The sequence below is a fragment of the Denticeps clupeoides genome, chromosome 5, assembly GCF_900700375.1.
Source record: "Denticeps clupeoides chromosome 5, fDenClu1.1, whole genome shotgun sequence".
Taxonomy (NCBI): Eukaryota; Metazoa; Chordata; class Actinopteri; order Clupeiformes; family Denticipitidae; genus Denticeps; species Denticeps clupeoides.
This window is the reverse complement of record NC_041711.1, coordinates 470255-486893: the sequence shown is the minus strand read 5'-3', so window position 1 is coordinate 486893 and position 16639 is coordinate 470255. Positions and strand designations below refer to the sequence as shown.

The following is a 16639-nucleotide window of genomic DNA, read 5'->3' as shown; positions in this document are numbered from 1 at the left end:
AACCATTCATTTCACATGCAAGTGTCAATATTAAAAGGAAACAACACACTTTTTAATCAGATCAATAAATCAAACTGAATAATATGAAAGAGAAAAGGCATCAATGGATTAAACCACTGTAGCTGGTGCAGAATACATTCATTCTGTGACTATAGTATAAAATACAGTCTGCTTCATCAGCATGGTTCTCAGGTATAGAAAGTGTCATCAGAATAAAATAACAGATGATAAAAGGCAGTGAGACGGTAGTGACTTGTGACAATTGAAGATCTACAGAAATATATGTGAAGATGATTAAAAACACTGGCCATGATCTAGTGGAAAAAAGTGATCAAAAGTGACATTTCATTTCACTACAATAGTTTTTTTGCAAATACTTGAAAATGCATATTTGATTTAATGTAATGCAGCCTATTGTTAAATCATAGACTTCTAAAGCAATTGCAGCATTGCATTTGTGGAATAAAGGGATGGGCAATACATGCTACAAAATGATTTTCAAATATTTTTACAAGGTTTAACATGAGTCAAATAGTTTTTTGTTACGAATCAAACTAGTGCATTACAAGTGTTAATAATGCACAATAATTAATATTAAACATGACACTTTGATATCAACATATCAGCCAGACCTGTACAATCATATCATGTCATATCATGCTTGCATTTTTTACTTGATAGGACTCAAATGTGTAAAACATTATAAAAATGCATGTACTTCCTAAACTCCCAACACTTTAGTACAAGTTCCTAATAAAATAAGAAGGACAATGGTGTAAAATGAACTGAAACATAGAACCTCCATACAGGAACAGCCAACACATCACACAACATCAAACATTAATGCTCAATCTATGGATTAGTCATTACGGGTAATAATTACGGGTCTCTTATTACTCCAGTGTTTCCAGTGGCAAAAATAAATCTCTTTGTAGCTGCACATGTTTTTGCCCTGTTGCATATCTTTAGTAATTAACCCACTAAAAATACACCCCATTTTCTCCCTTATTTGAGTGCAAATATATAGATGAAGAACCACACATTATCTTAAGCTCCTCCACTTTCATATACAGTCACATATATATGGAATATTCACAAGAATTTTCTTCCATATAAGGTTTCACAAATACAGTTTTACAGTGTTGAAGTTTTCCTAACAACATCATTTTAGATGCTCACACACAAGAAAATCAAGAAAGCAGATTTTTCCTTATTGATCCCATTAATCAAAACCATTTCCAGACTCTCTGGAGCGTCCATGACAGACAGATGACAGAATAGTTGGTTTCAGAACGGTGTAACACCAGCACTAAATATACATTTTCCTTCAGCTTCAGCAGATGAAAGGGCACCTAAAGCAGAACAAAACCGAGAAAACAGTCTCAGGGAACACCAGTACAAGGCCATTTATTTTACAAACCCACACACAAGAATGTACAAAGATCTACACCCTATATTGGCATTCATATTTGAATTGTTGAGGGATATACTATATGTTCCAAATGATCTACTTATGTCAGTCATCGAATAGGGTCTGGCGGCAGATACACTGTGGTGCCAGATGTTTACTGCGACTCAAGACTTTTATTGTGAAAGTGCAAGACTTTTATTGTGAAATCTCGTGTCATCGATGAAATCGACGTCGCTTTGAAGGCCCGTCCAACAGACACGCACGTTGTTGAACAGCTGCGAATCGCAGTGGTGCACTTCACCTTTATGCTTTACTTATTGTAAGATGCAACTTCTTGTGTAGTTTTAGTATTTACACTCCTCATACATGCAGGAGTTACGTCTGTAATCATGAACATTACAATAAAATAATAATACAGGATTTAATATCACGTTTTGTCACGTGACGTCAGCTGCTCTCAGTTATTGAGTCTTGCATGTTATGAGAATGTCCCCTCGGCTGATCTCCAAATCTGAGAATAATGAATGACCTTTAACCCGGCCAAGTCATTTCACTTCACGTCTGAACGTGCACTTGAACGTGAAAGCCACGGCGTGGGGAGTTTATTCAGTTTCAATCGTTTTGTAAAATTTAGGTGAAATTTTAATTTCTCCTTATTTAAACTCAAATAATTAATCCTGAATGTCAAGCAATTGATATTAAAATTAATTTTAAAGTAGCGAACGTATTAAATAATATTAAATAAACAGAAAGAAATCTACTGATGACAAAGTAAACATCTGGCACCACGGTGGACCTGCAGTCCTTCTCATGTCATCGGACAATGACTGCATTTCAATACTATTTCCCGCATTTATCAGACGTCCTTATCCAGAGCGACTTACAATCAGTAGTTACAGGGACAGTCCCCCCCTGGAGACACTCAGGGTTAAGAGTTAAGAGTCCTGCTCAGGGACACGATGGTAGTAAGTGGGCTTTGAACCCGGGTCTTCTGGTTCAGAGGCGAGTGTGTTACCCGCTAGGCTACTACCACCTGTTGACAATTGCATTCTACTTAACAGGTTGGAAGATGTTGTGGGAATCAGAAGTCATGCACATAAATGGTTTGCTTCATATCGTACGGATCAATATTGACCTTTGTCAATGTCAATGGTGAATGTTGGGAAAAAGCACTGGTAAAATATGGAGTACTTTTCCTACAGAGCAACAGTGATCCCTCAGTAATATTCTACTGAATCATCTGGCAACCAACCAACACAGGTTGTAATTAGGCTGAAAGTGGTTATTCAGTTCAGAACTACTTGTGACTTTGCACACACTGCATTTGGATTCATCTCCATTCATACAAACCCCTCAAGCATTGAGCAGTTCTTCATCCGTTCGACCAATAGCATCAGGGTTGGACAGAGGGTCCAGGTCAGCAAAGAGGTTATACCATGCAGACATATCTCGCCCTAGACAGGAGTAAACACACTCAGCATCATAATGAACATTCGGACAAACCTACTGCTCACATAATGGAAACAGAAACGTGGGACATCAAGGACAAAGGTATAGAAATACCATTTCCAGACGTCTTTGAGCTGGTTTGAGGCAGTGGGTCATGACTTGAAGTTGCTGGTGGCTGGAGGGATGGGGCTTGGAACATAGGTGGAGTGGCCCATCCTGCACATGGGACAAGACAAATACTGTATCATTACTAACATGACTAAAATATGAGAGGTTTATTTCAAAAATAAAAAGTGAACAAATACATGCCTGTAGAACTGAGGCTGTGGTCAAGGAGCTGGGAGGGTAAAAAGCCAGTAGGACTATCAGGATCTGATTTGGGGGCGGGGTAAACGCTTGTGGGTGGTGTCTGGGATGCACCCGTGGGGGCAGGGGACTCAAAGCAGCCGAAGGCATCCTGCCATGCCTGAGTAAACTCATCACTGGAGGAGACACCAGGACTCAACAGTTCCTTAAGGAACAGCAGATCCCCTCGATCCTCCGCCTCGTCTCCAGATTGCACTCCAACTGGCGATGGCTGCAGCTGAGACAGGTCTGAGAGGATGTCCCTTAAACCTGAGACAAGTGACCAAAAATATACATATATATTTTAAACAGGTTATGTTTCATGCAACAACAAAAAGGGATAATATATCTTAACAAAGACTGGAAAACAGTAAAACACACAGTGTTTAGCTGATAAAAGCCAGGACTAAATGCTAAAACCAGGACAGAGTAAGCAGGAGAAAATCTTACACACTCACAAATACAGGTCCAAAAACAGTGTTAGCAAATAAGAGTGAAAGACGTGCTGCTTGTGGGAAAGGCCAGGATGGCAGGAGGCAAGAACCCAAAGAGGAAAAGTCAAGGGTTTTAAATGAGGTTGGCAGTAGAACCAGGAGGATCGAGATGGAGGGTTTGTACCCTGCTCAGGTATCTGCTGGCTGTGGGAAGCCTGTAGGATGACCCCCTGTTTGCCACTGGAACCCCATGAAACACCAGAGGGGGCTGTTTCCTCCAGGGGAACCAGGGGCCGGAGGGTGGATGGAGCAGGAGTAAGGTTCTGGTCAGGCGTCATGAGTAAAAGATCATCACCTGTGCTGGCAGCACTGAAAAGACCAAAGGCTGGGCAGATAAAGTTTTTAATGGATATGTGGAAATGGATGGTCTCAACAGAGCCCAGCTCAGATTTCTCACTGCAAAAGGATGGAAATCATGGAAACATTGAGCATTTGTCTTTGAAAAAATAAGAATTACATTTGTTTTTATAGCTGAATTCAAATAGGTGAAATAGATTATAGATAAATACCCAATTTCTGAATTGTACCTTTATTTTATACACTGGCCCCAAAATTTAAACCTTCAAATCATTGAGCCCCAACCATGTAATATCAAAACCAATAAGCTTTTTGTTTCATTTTTAGAAATGAAATAATAAATAATCAGAAACAGACACCAATTTAACATGACTTAATCAACATCACCAACTCAATTAGAAATTCAGTCTGTCAGTTCACTTCAATTCTGTCAAATTAATGTCTGAATAGTTTCCATAATTGTATAAATATATAGATTCACATAATATATTTTTTTTAGTTCCTGTGTGGGCCTGACCTATTCCTTCATATCCGCCTACAGATCAGTGGGAAAGTGGTGGCCTAGCGGCTAAGAAAGCAGCCCCGTAATCAGGAGGTTGCCGGTTCGAATCCCGATCAAGGTGCCACTGAGGGGCCACTGAGCAAAGCACCGTCCCCACACACTGCTCCCCGGGCGCCTGTCATGTCTGCCCACTGTTCACTCAGGGTGATGGTTAAATACAGAGGACAAATTTCACTGTGTGCACTGTGTGCTGTGCTGCTGTGTATCACAAGTGACAATCACTTCACTTTATTCACTTCACTCAGAGTTCTGGCCTCAAGAAGGCATCTCAACAGCAAGACTAAAGAGCTCATCAGGGACTTTTTTTTTTCAGTTGAGTCAACATTTTTAAGCAATTTGTGCAAAGATATTGTTCTGCCATGCCAGAAGATGTCTGTGTTGCCAATATTACACCACAACGTTCTTTACTTTTTCTTTTGAGAGTGAAATTCTTCCACTCTTCATTCTTGTTGTGATGAAAATGCCTCTTAAGACTCATCCATGATTACATAAAAAAAAATCCTTAAATATTTTAAATCTTACCAGAATCCAGACTAGCACAGAGGGAGCTGTCACTGTCTCTGCTCAGTCCATCTGGGCCAACGGCGGAGACTGTGGGAAAGACCACGTCCATATCACTTTCGTCTACAGTATACATGCCTCATTTTAATGTATTTATGCCAACATTCATCAATAAAATATACATGTGGAAATTCCTGAATTCCATTATAGGCACTCCAGCATGCTTTTCATTTTTTAAAACACAAAGTGAATTACAGAACTAGAGAGAGCAGACATACCAGAGTCGGGCGACGTTTCACCTGCATTCTCCCCCTCCAGAGACACCAGACTAGAGTAGGAAACATAAAGACACCGTTCACTCAGAGAGACAGATTCAGGAAAATCAGATCAAAAGGAAATTCTTATTCTGACTGCATTTACCAGACACTGTTATCCAGAGCACCTTACAAACACTAGGGTTAAGAGTCTTGAACCTGGGACTTTGTGGTTGTCTGGTTTATAGGCACACTAGGCCACTACTACCCTGGAACTGACTTGAAGTACGTAACATGTGAATCTGATATCATACTAAATTAAGTCAAGACGAAACCATCTGGATCCAAAGTTTTGTGGTCTTCTCAGCTCAGAAACAATGGCGCAGTCAAATTCGGTTTAAAAGCCCGCATGGTAAAGTAGTGAGAAGATATCATTTGAATGGCCACATTCCTCTGTGAACAGAAACTGAAATAAATATAAACCACATTATAAATATTCAAATTCCTAAAACTCCCTAAAGACACAGAATATCAGATTAAAATCTGAATATCAGGAGAACTGCTCAAGCACCCGTGTAATGGATGGCCAGAGCTCAATTTTAGCTAGGTGGTCATAATGTTGTGCTTGTCTATACCCACTTGTCTTTATGTATTGCCTTTTTCTTTCCCTCCTTTTCTCCCAGCATTTGTTCTTCAGTCAGATGATCCAGTGGGTCTCTTAATTCCTAAACATATGATGAACATATACTTTACTGACCTAAAATCAAACACTTCACTTTCACACACAGGCAGTCATAAATTGTATATATAAAGAAGCCATTCAACACACCTTTAACATTGTGAACTGATAGGGTACATATCCTTTAAAGGCGTCATGGATGCCAGTCATCATGTGGGCTGTTTTCTCCCAGAACTGCAGCAGAGTTGTCTGCAGGATCACATCCAGACAAAAAAAAAAAAAAAAAAGACTTCGGGCTCTATTGTCCTGGTGCTATATAAGATCATGTCCATCAGAATACTGGAATTAAAGCAACTAATAACCCGCATGTTAATGTTGGTAGTGGGTGTGGTCAAGTTCACTAGGAATTAAAGCGCCTGATAACCTGCATGTTGGTGTTGGTAGTGGGCGTGGTCACATTCACTATGAATTAAAGCGGCTGATAACCTGCATGTTGGGGGGGGGTGTCGGTAGTGGTCGTGGTCACATTACTATGAATTAAAGCGGCTGATAACCTGCATGTTGGTGTTGGTAGTGGGCGTGGTCACGTTCACTAGGAATTAAAGCGCCTGAATAACCTGCATGTAGGTGTTGGTAGTGGCGCGGGTCACCTTCACTGATGAATTAAAGCGCCTGATAACCTGCATGTAGGTGTTGGTAGTGGGCGTGGTCACATTCACTATGAATTAAAGCGGCTGATAACCTGCATGTTGGTGTTGGTAGTGGGGTTGGTCACAGTTCACTAGGATTAAAGTGCCTGATAACCTGCATGTTGGTGTTGGTAGTGGGCGCGGTCACCTTCACTAGGGAATTAAAAGCGCCTGATAACCTGCATGTAGGTGTTGGTAGTGGCGTGGTCATGTTCACTAGGAATTAAAGCGCCTGATAACCTGCATGTTGGTGTCGGTAGTGGGCGTGGTCACGTTTGCTGGAATTAAAGTGCCTGGTAACCTGCATGTTGGTGTTGGTAGTGGGAGTGGTCACGTTTATCTGGAATTAAAGCGCCTGATAACCTGCGTGTTGGTGTTGGTAGTGGGCGTGGTGACGTTCACTAGGAATTAAATCGGCTGAAAACCTGCATGTTGGTGTTGGTAGTGGGCGTGGTCACTAATGTTCACTAATTCACCAGTTCCCCCATCAGAATGCTGGAATTAAAGCGCCTGATAACCTGCATGTTGGTGTTGGTAGTGGGCGTGGTCACGTTTTCTATGAATAAAAGCGCCTGATAACCTGCATGTTGGTGTTGGTAGTGGGCGTGGTCACGTTTGCTGGAATTAAAGTGCCTGGTAACCTGCATGTTGGTGTTGGTAGTGGGCGTGGTCACGTTTATCTGGAATTAAAGCGCCTGATAACCTGCGTGTTGGTGTTGGTAGTGGGCGTGGTCACGTTTGCTGGAATTAAAGTGCCTGGTAACCTGCATGTTGGTGTTGGTAGTGGGCGTGGTCACGTTTATCTGGAATTAAAGCGCCTGATAACCTGCGTGTTGGTGTTGGTAGTGCAGAATTACAGAAATAAACAGATTGTGTGGTAATGAGGGGTGTGTCTTTTACCTGATAAGTGCAGAGTGAGTGTGACAGCATGTTGCATCGACTGGCGCCCAGCATATCCACCTTCTGACATACATCATTTTTCAGCTTGTCAAACTGCACCTTTGTTGTCCTCACCTGTGTTTGCACCTATATCCAAAAAACACACACAGTCAAAATGCCCCCAACACACACACTTTAATTCTTTATTACAGTCACACCTTGCGGAATTTCTCTAGCTGTTTGTAGGTATCTGGGTCAAGTTCCTGCGAAACATCCTTCATCCAGAGCAGTGCACCCCGGTATTCCGTTCGGGATTTCTCCATGCGGCTCATGGTCAGCAGCGTGTCTGCGATCGCCCTTCGCCGGAACGTCTCTACTTCCTGTTCCATTCTGTGGAGCGGAGGGCAGAGTGCCAACCTAGAGGGGCGGGGATTTTAAATTCCTGTCATGTATTCAAGTGAAATCAACAAAAACACCACCTGAGTACCACAGGGAAGTGGTGGACCAGCGGGAATGGAAGTTCTCCTATCTGAAGGGTCCCGTTGGCAGTCAAAATCACTGTTATGCTAATTCCAGCACACAGACAAACTAAACTGGTTCTGAAGCAGGTGAGAACCTGGCCAGCAGGAGTCATCTCTGCTCTTCAACACTGTTTTGAGTGCACCGACTGGCAAATGTTCATGGCGGCTGAGACCAACAGCGACGTCACCATAAACTTGGAGGAGTAACAGCTACACCAGCAAATGCACGGACGATGCCTTCAAATCCATCACAAGACCAAACCAGAAGCTGTGGATGACTGCAGAGGTACGTGAACTGCTGAATGCAGTTCAGAAAGGGTGCCAAGGTGGCCCGAAGAACAGCGAGGGCCAAACTGTCTCGAGCCATTATAACAACAACATTTATTTCTTATATAGCCCATAATCACATACAGTACGTCTCAATGGGCTTTGACAGGTCCTACAGTTGACCACCGCCACACTTGAACTGTTTGGAGGTCCTGGACAGTGCAGAGTAGGTTTTAGTCCAGTGTCATGGTGGATCCAGTGTCACTGTGCATTGGTGGTTCAGTGGTAGAATTCTAGCCTGCCACGCGGGAGGCCCGGGTTCGATTCCTGGCCAATGCAGCTCTGCAGTTTGGGGCAGTGGTGGCCTTGTGGTTAAGGAAGCGGCCCCGTAATCAGAAGGTTGCCGGTTCGAATCCCGAGCTGCCAAGGTACCACTGAGGTGCCACTGAGCAAAGCACCGCCCACTGCTCACTCAGGGTGATGGGTTAAATGCAGAGGACAAATTTCACTGTGTGCACCGTGTGCTGTGCTGCTGTGTATCACGTGTGACAATCACTTCACTTTCTTTCATTACGTGTCCATAATGATGTTACTGGTCCATTTGAAGATCCCTGAAGCTGTAGTTGTCACGGTGGTGGTGGCTGTGGTGACCCTCTGGTATGTTTCGTGCTAAGTGGTCTTGTTAGCACTTCATTGCTAACACTGTCTGTGTTTGACAGGGTGACTGTGTAATTAAGTGGACTTGACACTGTGTCTGGGATTTTTTTAAAAATTATTAGTTTTAAGATACAAAATCTCATGTGGTGCGATAATTTAAGGCCTCTGGCAATTTAACTTTATAAAAAAAAAAAACACTAAAACTAAAACAATCTTAACGTTAGAAAATTGCAAAAGATGTTCTTGTTTTCCATCATCTCATTTTTAAAAGTTCTGGATCCCGACAGGTATGATATATAAACAGCAGCACCTGAAGTGGCTTCCTTACCGCTGCTTGGCTGAGGTGCAGAGGGCTTTGCTCGTGGCCTCCATCATGCTGCCTGCTTTGGTTTTATCATGCTGTGCCTGGAAACGCAGGAACAGGCCCAGTTCATTTTCTTCCTGGGACAGGTCTGCAGACGAGGGCAGAAGAACAACTGCAGTCATCATCTTACAATCCATACATCGCGATGCAGACACGGACCATTCCAGATCATAATCAACTACATCATAATGATGTTGCTGGGTGCTTTTCCTGGTAAAAACTTGTGCCGGTACAGACTGTAGCTGCCTGATCTGAGTACAGCGGTTGAAGCTTTGACCGCTGCACGTCGTGATGGATTTCTGTCTGACCAATAGAATGGAAGCGGACGAGTGTTCAGTCCGCCTCTTCGAAACACACCCACACAGCGGAATGGAGGAAAAGCTGAACTTCTCAGTCTCTGAGTGTCCAGACATCTACAACACGACATTATCGTTATACCAAGAGTTTAGAAAACCACACAGAGCTGAACTTGCTGTTTTTTCATTTGTATTAGGGCTGCACGATTTGGGGAAAAAGACATATTGCGATTATTGAGATCAATATTGCGATATGCGATTGCAAACATACAAACTACGATATGATAAACATACAAACTACTTATAACCTGAAATGCCCAGTACTTTCAAAATACAATATTCTACAAAATTAAATAAATCACAAAAAACTCTTTTACATTATTGTCGAACGACAAACCCTGGTAAGGCTAAACAACTGTTTTGATTATATTTGGCCATTATAAAATCCCGTATTATAGTTCTTACATTTAACCAAAACGTTGTTTGGAGGCTGACTTGAACACAGGGATGCATAGCTTTGCTAGCTTAGCTAAGGTTAAGATTTGTAAACAGAGGTGAATTTCTTTAGGAAACCTTCAAAGTTTGAGAAAAGTTAACTAAACAGCTAAGAACAGTCTAAATAGTTAATGCCTATGTTTAGCCAAAACGTTGGTTGGAGGCTGACTTGAACACAGGAATGCATAGCTTCGCTAGCTTAGCCTAGCTTAGCTAAGGTTAAGACTTATAAAAGGGGATTTTATAATGGGCAAATATATTCAAAACAATTGTCCAGCCTTACCTATGAAATGTAATCCCCTGAGATCTGGTTTGGAGCGTACAGCGGTTTGTACAGCTCCAAGCAGCACAAGAGTGAGGCATTTTTATGCACTTCTCTCCATAGACATGTATATGCTTCACGCCACAGCAGAGCCTCTCGCAATATGGCGGCGACTTTGACGTACAATGCAGCGCGTCATGCGGCGTCTAACCATATGTCTCCGAATCGAAAGTCATGTGACCAAACACGTCACATCCGACTGAAGTGAGACTCGCAAACTTTGAGGATGAGAGAATGGATCGGATATGTTGCCGATCCAATCCATGTACTAATCATTTAAATCGCAGCTTTTTGTGTTCATGTAATCGCACAGACTGACATCGCGATTACGATTGCGATTAGATTAATCGTGCAGCACTAATTTGTATTACACTTTGGTGGTAAGAAGACATTAATTAAACTTTAAATAATGTTGCGGGAGAAATTTGCAGTGGACCACCAGTTTAAAAACAATAACTGTATTAAATGTAGTTTTTCAGTTCAGAATTGTGCTGTAGGCCTAATTCTACAAACCTCTGCATTTAGTGCTTTGGGTATACATGTATATTTCACTGTGTTAGTTCTTAGTTTTTATCTTTTAATGTTCTAAAATAAGTGTTAGGTCTTGAGCTTATGCTAAAGGAAAAAATGCTTTTTGATTTGCTCATTTGCGTTCAACCCCAGAGTTAGATAACAGTTTTTTGTTTTTTTTTGCACAATGTCCAGTCTTGACACCATTTGCCTAGTGAGTAAAATTCACTACAAATAGATACTATTTTGTTTAGGACTTCCAGCTTGTCCCTGATTCACGGTGTCAGAACGGGCATTGGCCATGCAGTTTAAATCTTTATAATAAGTTTAATAAATGTGAAATTCTTTGGTTTTGTTAAAGATGTTTGATTGTATACATCCTGGTAGTTTTTTTTTTTTTACGGGTATAGAAAATTTATGGGATGCATCATGATGCATCGATAATTGAGGCGTTGATAATCGTAATTAGTTTATTCAGTTTATGTATTTTATCTTTTATTTTGGATATTTACTTTGTAGCTATAAATGCACATTACAATCAGATTAAATGTTATTCCTGTGATATACAAACTGCTCATTTATATCCGTATACCTGCTGCTGAAAAAAAGCTGTATTGAATGCTGTTGGGACATCAGCATTCAATACAGCGGGGATATTAGTGGAGTTTTTCCTTGTATGCAGAAGGGTCAAAGCTTGTTGAGACGTACTGTATGTGATTATGGGCTTTATAAGAAATAAATGTTCTTGTTGTTTAAATTTTAACGTTAAAGTGAAGTGATTGTCATTGTTAAACACTGCAGAGCAGCACACGGTACGCACAACAAAATGTGTCTCTGCTTTTAACCCACCACAGTGCTGTGGGAGGGTGTGGCACTCACATTTAAATGTTGCACCTGCTCACATACTGCGTGAAGTATTTCTGCAGTTATTAACTAACTAGACAGATACGAACTCTTTTTCTCGTCTGTGTGTTTAGAACTCACATGTGATTCGCTGCTGGTATTTCTCAATCACCTTCAGCAGCTCCGTGCATGTGGCCTGCACCGATCTGAAGAACTGCAGGGAAGAGGAACACAGAATAAAGAGTCATGCATGTTCAGAGCAGAAAACACATCTAGCAATGCAATGGAAATCTGACAATTCTATAGCCAACAATGTACCAGCAGATAGATAGAGATACACACACACACACACACACACACACACTACAGGCCTGGAGCAGAGAAATAATGACCAATCCACTTAAATCTGCATGGATGTGACCAGGACACACACACACACAGACACACACTTCATTTATCCACATATTGAGGTCAGAGTGTCTCATCAATTGAAAGTCGATGAGGGCAAAGTAGGAAAGAGACTCCGGTGTCTCTAGACAACAGCTATCACCTTACAGAGAAGTTCAGCCACGAGCAGCACAAAACATGGGCACCCATGGGCGCGAGAGAGAGAGAGAGAGAGAGAGAGAGAGAGAGAGGGAGGGAGGGGGGGGGGGAGGCACTTTATTACAAACCGGTCGTGTTACAAGAGACAAAAGTCAAAACATTTAAAAAAAAAAAAAAAAAAAAGAGAAACCCACACACAGTGAAAGAGGGTAAGACATCCATCACTTTCAAACGTTCTGTATTGTTCTGTAGTTCATGTAGTGTTGCACTCTCTGGTGTGTTTGGTGACAGCTGCTGTGCAGTCTGTGACATGTCAGTCGTGTGGGGCAGTGGTGGCCCCCTAATCAGGTTGCCGCTTCAAATCCCCACCGAGGTCCACTGATGATGGTAATTATACCTTCGAATTATTAGGTAATTATGCTTTCAAATTATAGACCGATATCCAAACTTCCGTTCATATCAAAAATCTTAGAAAACGTTGTAGCCCAGCAGCTGAGCACATATCTAGACTGTAACAATATCCACGAAGTATATCAATCAGGATTTAGACCCCATCATAGCACTGAGACAGCGCTGGTTAAAGTGGTTAATGACCTGCTGTTGGCCTCTGATCAGGGACGCATCTTGCTGCTTGTCCTGCTTGATCTGAGTGCAGCGTTTGACACTATTGATCACGCTATTCTCCTTGCCAGGTTAGACAATGTTATTGGGATTAAGGGAACAGCCCTTGAATGGTTCAGATCATATTTGACCAACCAATATCAGTTTGTGGACATCAATGGTGTTTCACATAGTAAAGTAGAGTTTGGTGTTCCACAAGGTTCTGTCCTAGGTCCGTTACTTTTTTCTCTATACATGTTACCTTTAGGAAACGTCATCCGCAAACACGGTATTAGCTTTCATTGCTACGCTGACGACACACAGCTGTATCTGTCAGCAATGCCAGACCAGAGGCAGCAGCTGAACAAAATAGAGAATTGTCTGAAGGACATTAGACAGTGGATGCTCACCAACTTTCTCCTGTTAAACCCTTACAAGACAGAAGCTTGATGTCAGGTAAGATGTCTGACTACAGACATTTATGTGTATCATTCCCCAGATTTGTGCTTCAAGATAATCCTGTCTCTGAGGTCTCCAGACAACTTCTTCACCACATCAGGATCTTGCTATTTACCTGGACAACTCTCAGCTCTCTTCTTCTACAACAGCCCGCAACCTTGGAGTAACAATAGACAACCAACTCTCCTTTTCGACTCACATCAGCAACATTTCCAACTCATGTAGATTCCTTCTCTACAATTTCAGACGAATCCGCCCTTATCTGTCAACCCAGGACACCTACTGGTTCAGTCCTTAGTAATCTCACGACTGGACAACTGTAACTCCCTTATAGCTTGTCTACCTCTACAGGGAGTGCAGAATTATTAGGCAAATGAGTATTTTGTCCACATCATCTTCTTCATGCATGTTGTCTTACTCCAAGCTGGTAGGCTCGAAAGCCTACTACCAATTAAGCATATTAGGTGATGTGCATCTCTGTAATGAGAAGGGGTGTGGTCTAATGACATCAACACCCTATATCAGGTGTGCATAATTATTAGGCAACTTCCTTTCCTTTGGCAAAATGGGTCAAAAGGACCCATTTTATTCCTCAAAAATACAACTTGCCTAATAATTCTGCACTCCCTGTACGTACCATCCAATGTCTACAACTAATACAAAATGCAGCAGCACGACTGATCTTCAACCTTCCCAAGTTCTCCACACCGCCCTTCTACTACGTTCCTCCACTGGCTCCCAGTAGCTGCACGCATCAGGTTCAAAATACTGATGCTGGCCTACAAAGCCAAACATGGAGTAGCACCATCCTACCTCACAGCCCTTATTACACCTCGCACTGCACCTCGTATACTCCGAGCCTCCAGTACTGCTCACTGGTCCCTCCATCTCTGAAGGTAAAAGGAAGACATTCATCTAGACTCTTCTCCATCTTGGCCCCTCGGTGGTGGAATGAACTTCCAGCTCAGTCACTGAGCACCTTCACACGGCAGCTCAACACCTTCCTCTTTAGAGAATATTTAGATGAACTTGTGACCTTCTTCTTGTCTGACTTCTGTATAGAAACTAGAACAGAGTGAATAAAAAGATTGTATTCATAGTTGGGGGTCCTGGTGAACCAGAACTGACCACTTCATCCATGGTGACATGGAAGCACGTTGTAAGTCGCTCTGGATCAGGCGTCTGCCACATGCCACGAATGTAAATTTGTTATATCTGCAGTCTGTGAGCTCATTTGTCAGTAAAGACAACTGATATATTTACAATAGAAAGAACAAAAAGTGCAGTTTATTAATAAGGAATTGTTGAACATTTTTACAGTTTTGGATCCTTTAATTTTGGCTTTATTATTTTTTTTTATTGTAATTGGTCCATACCATTCAGAAATTGGTACTTTTGTGGCCAACTGTGCTTAAAAATGTTTTGTAGGGTGGTCTGAACATAGATTGCACATTCTATATATTCAAAAGTTGAATAAAAACGACTAGTGCTGTATTGGATTCATGACTAGTCTTTTTAACAAATTTTAATCATTTAAATCAATTAAGTCAATAAAAATTAAGTACACTTTTACTTTTACTTTCAGCACTCTTTCCACCTCCGATTATAATAACGTATTTTAATGCTAAACACGTCGTTCATTTTCTTGCACAATTGTTATTAGAATTACTGTTTCACTTTCTATTCAACTTTACCTCCAACTTAGCGTCCAGGTCGGCGTCAGATGCCACCACGTACTCATCCTCCTTCTTCCCGGTGGCTCTGATCAGAACCTGCTTGGTCTTCCAGAACTTCTTCTGCATGCGGCCCATGACCGAGCTGTCCTCACCCAGAACCGTCCGGCCGCCCGACATGTCGCTGAAAACGTGCGAGCTGTGAGATGTGACAGTGGCGACCCGAAGCTGGCCGGAGGGAAGGCCTGACTTACCCGTAGCCGTCCATGCAAAGCGCGATATTAATCAATATTCATCAATATTCATCAATATGCAACAGCGAAGGACCTGCAAAAACAGCACAACGTGACGTCATGTCCGGAAGCTCTGAGGAGGACTGACAGCTGTTCGCCTTTTCAGCAGAAACGCGAGAATAAACACGAACCTCAGACCGGAGACCCCGACCGGACCTGCGGGTTCCGTCTGACGGTGATACCGGGTTCCCTACACGGGCGCTACTCCGCTGCTACTCCCGCAGGGAGGGTGGACACGGAACGATGACGTCAGGAGTAGTGACGTCGACGCAGGATGTTGGGCGCGTTCGACAGGGTCAGGTAAAACCGACGTTGACGCAGCATGTTGGGCGCGTTCCTGACAATCAGGAGAAACGACGTTGACGCAGCATGTTGGGCGCGTTCGACAGGGTCAGGTAAAACCGACGTTGACGCAGGATGTTGGGCGCGTTCGACAGGGTCAGGTAAAACCGACGTTGACGCAAGATGTTGGGCGCGTTCCTGACAATCAGGAGTAACGACGTTGACGCAGCATGTTGGGCGCGTTCGACAGGGTCAGGTAAAACCGACGTTGACGCAGGATGTTGGGCGCGTTCGACAGGGTCAGGTAAAACCGACGTTGACGCAAGATGTTGGGCGCGTTCCTGACAATCAGGAGTAACGACGCTGACGCAGGATGTTGGGCGTGTTCGACAGGGTCAAGTAAAACCGACGTTGACCCAGGATGTTGGGCGCGTTTGACAGGGTCAGGTAAAAAAGACGTTGACGCAGGATGTTGGGCGCGTTCGAGAGAGTAAGGAAACGACGACGTTGACGCAGGATGTTGGGCGCGTTTGACAGGGTCAAGTAAAACCGACGTTGACCCAGGATGTTGGGCGCGTTTGACAGGGTCAGGTAAAAAAGACGTTGACGCAAGATGTTGGGCGCGTTCCTGACAATCAGGAGTAACGACGCTGATGCAGGATGTTGGGCGTGTTCGACAGGGTCAAGTAAAACCGACGTTGACCCAGGATGTTGGGCGCGTTCGACAGGGTCAGGTAAAACCGACGTTGACGCAAGATGTTGGGCGCGTTCCTGACAATCAGGAGTAACGACGTTGATGCAGGATGTTGGGCGCGTTCGACAGGGTCAGGTAAAACCGACGTTGACGCAGGATGTTGGGCGCGTTTGACAGGGTCAGGTAAAAAAGACGTTGACGCAGCATGTTGGGCGCGTTCCTGACAATCAGGAGTAACGACGTTGACGCAGGATGTT

At 42.9% G+C, this 16639-nt stretch overlaps 1 protein-coding gene and 1 non-coding gene across 4 annotated transcripts; one reads left to right on the top strand and one right to left on the bottom strand.

Moving 5' to 3' along the window:
- Positions 1-24: 24 nt before the first annotated feature.
- On the bottom strand, positions 25-15654 carry ical1 (islet cell autoantigen 1-like). 3 transcript variants are annotated; one of them, XM_028980262.1, is made up of 16 exons: positions 15538-15654; positions 15368-15440; positions 15135-15297; positions 11977-12049; positions 9334-9457; positions 7779-7977; positions 7582-7707; positions 6143-6241; positions 5953-6038; positions 5338-5387; positions 5081-5149; positions 3824-4024; positions 3170-3475; positions 2975-3076; positions 2762-2865; positions 25-1352 (listed from the first exon to the last, which is right to left on the bottom strand). In XM_028980262.1, exons 2-15 carry the CDS (start codon positions 15379-15381, stop codon positions 2765-2767), a joined length of 1713 nt encoding a protein of 570 aa, XP_028836095.1. In that variant the 5' UTR covers positions 15382-15440; positions 15538-15654; the 3' UTR covers positions 25-1352; positions 2762-2764. The 3 variants fall into 3 exon arrangements, with proteins under 3 accessions (XP_028836095.1, XP_028836096.1, XP_028836098.1); XM_028980263.1 differs by lacking the exon at positions 3824-4024; XM_028980265.1 differs by lacking the exons at positions 25-1352; positions 2762-2865; positions 2975-3076; ... (5 more) ...; positions 6143-6241; positions 7582-7707 and having other exon boundaries at positions 7773-7977.
- trnag-gcc (transfer RNA glycine (anticodon GCC)) lies at positions 8617-8687 on the top strand. Its single transcript has one exon. It is a non-coding gene; the product is annotated as a tRNA-Gly (tRNA).
- Positions 15655-16639: the final 985 nt, after the last annotated feature.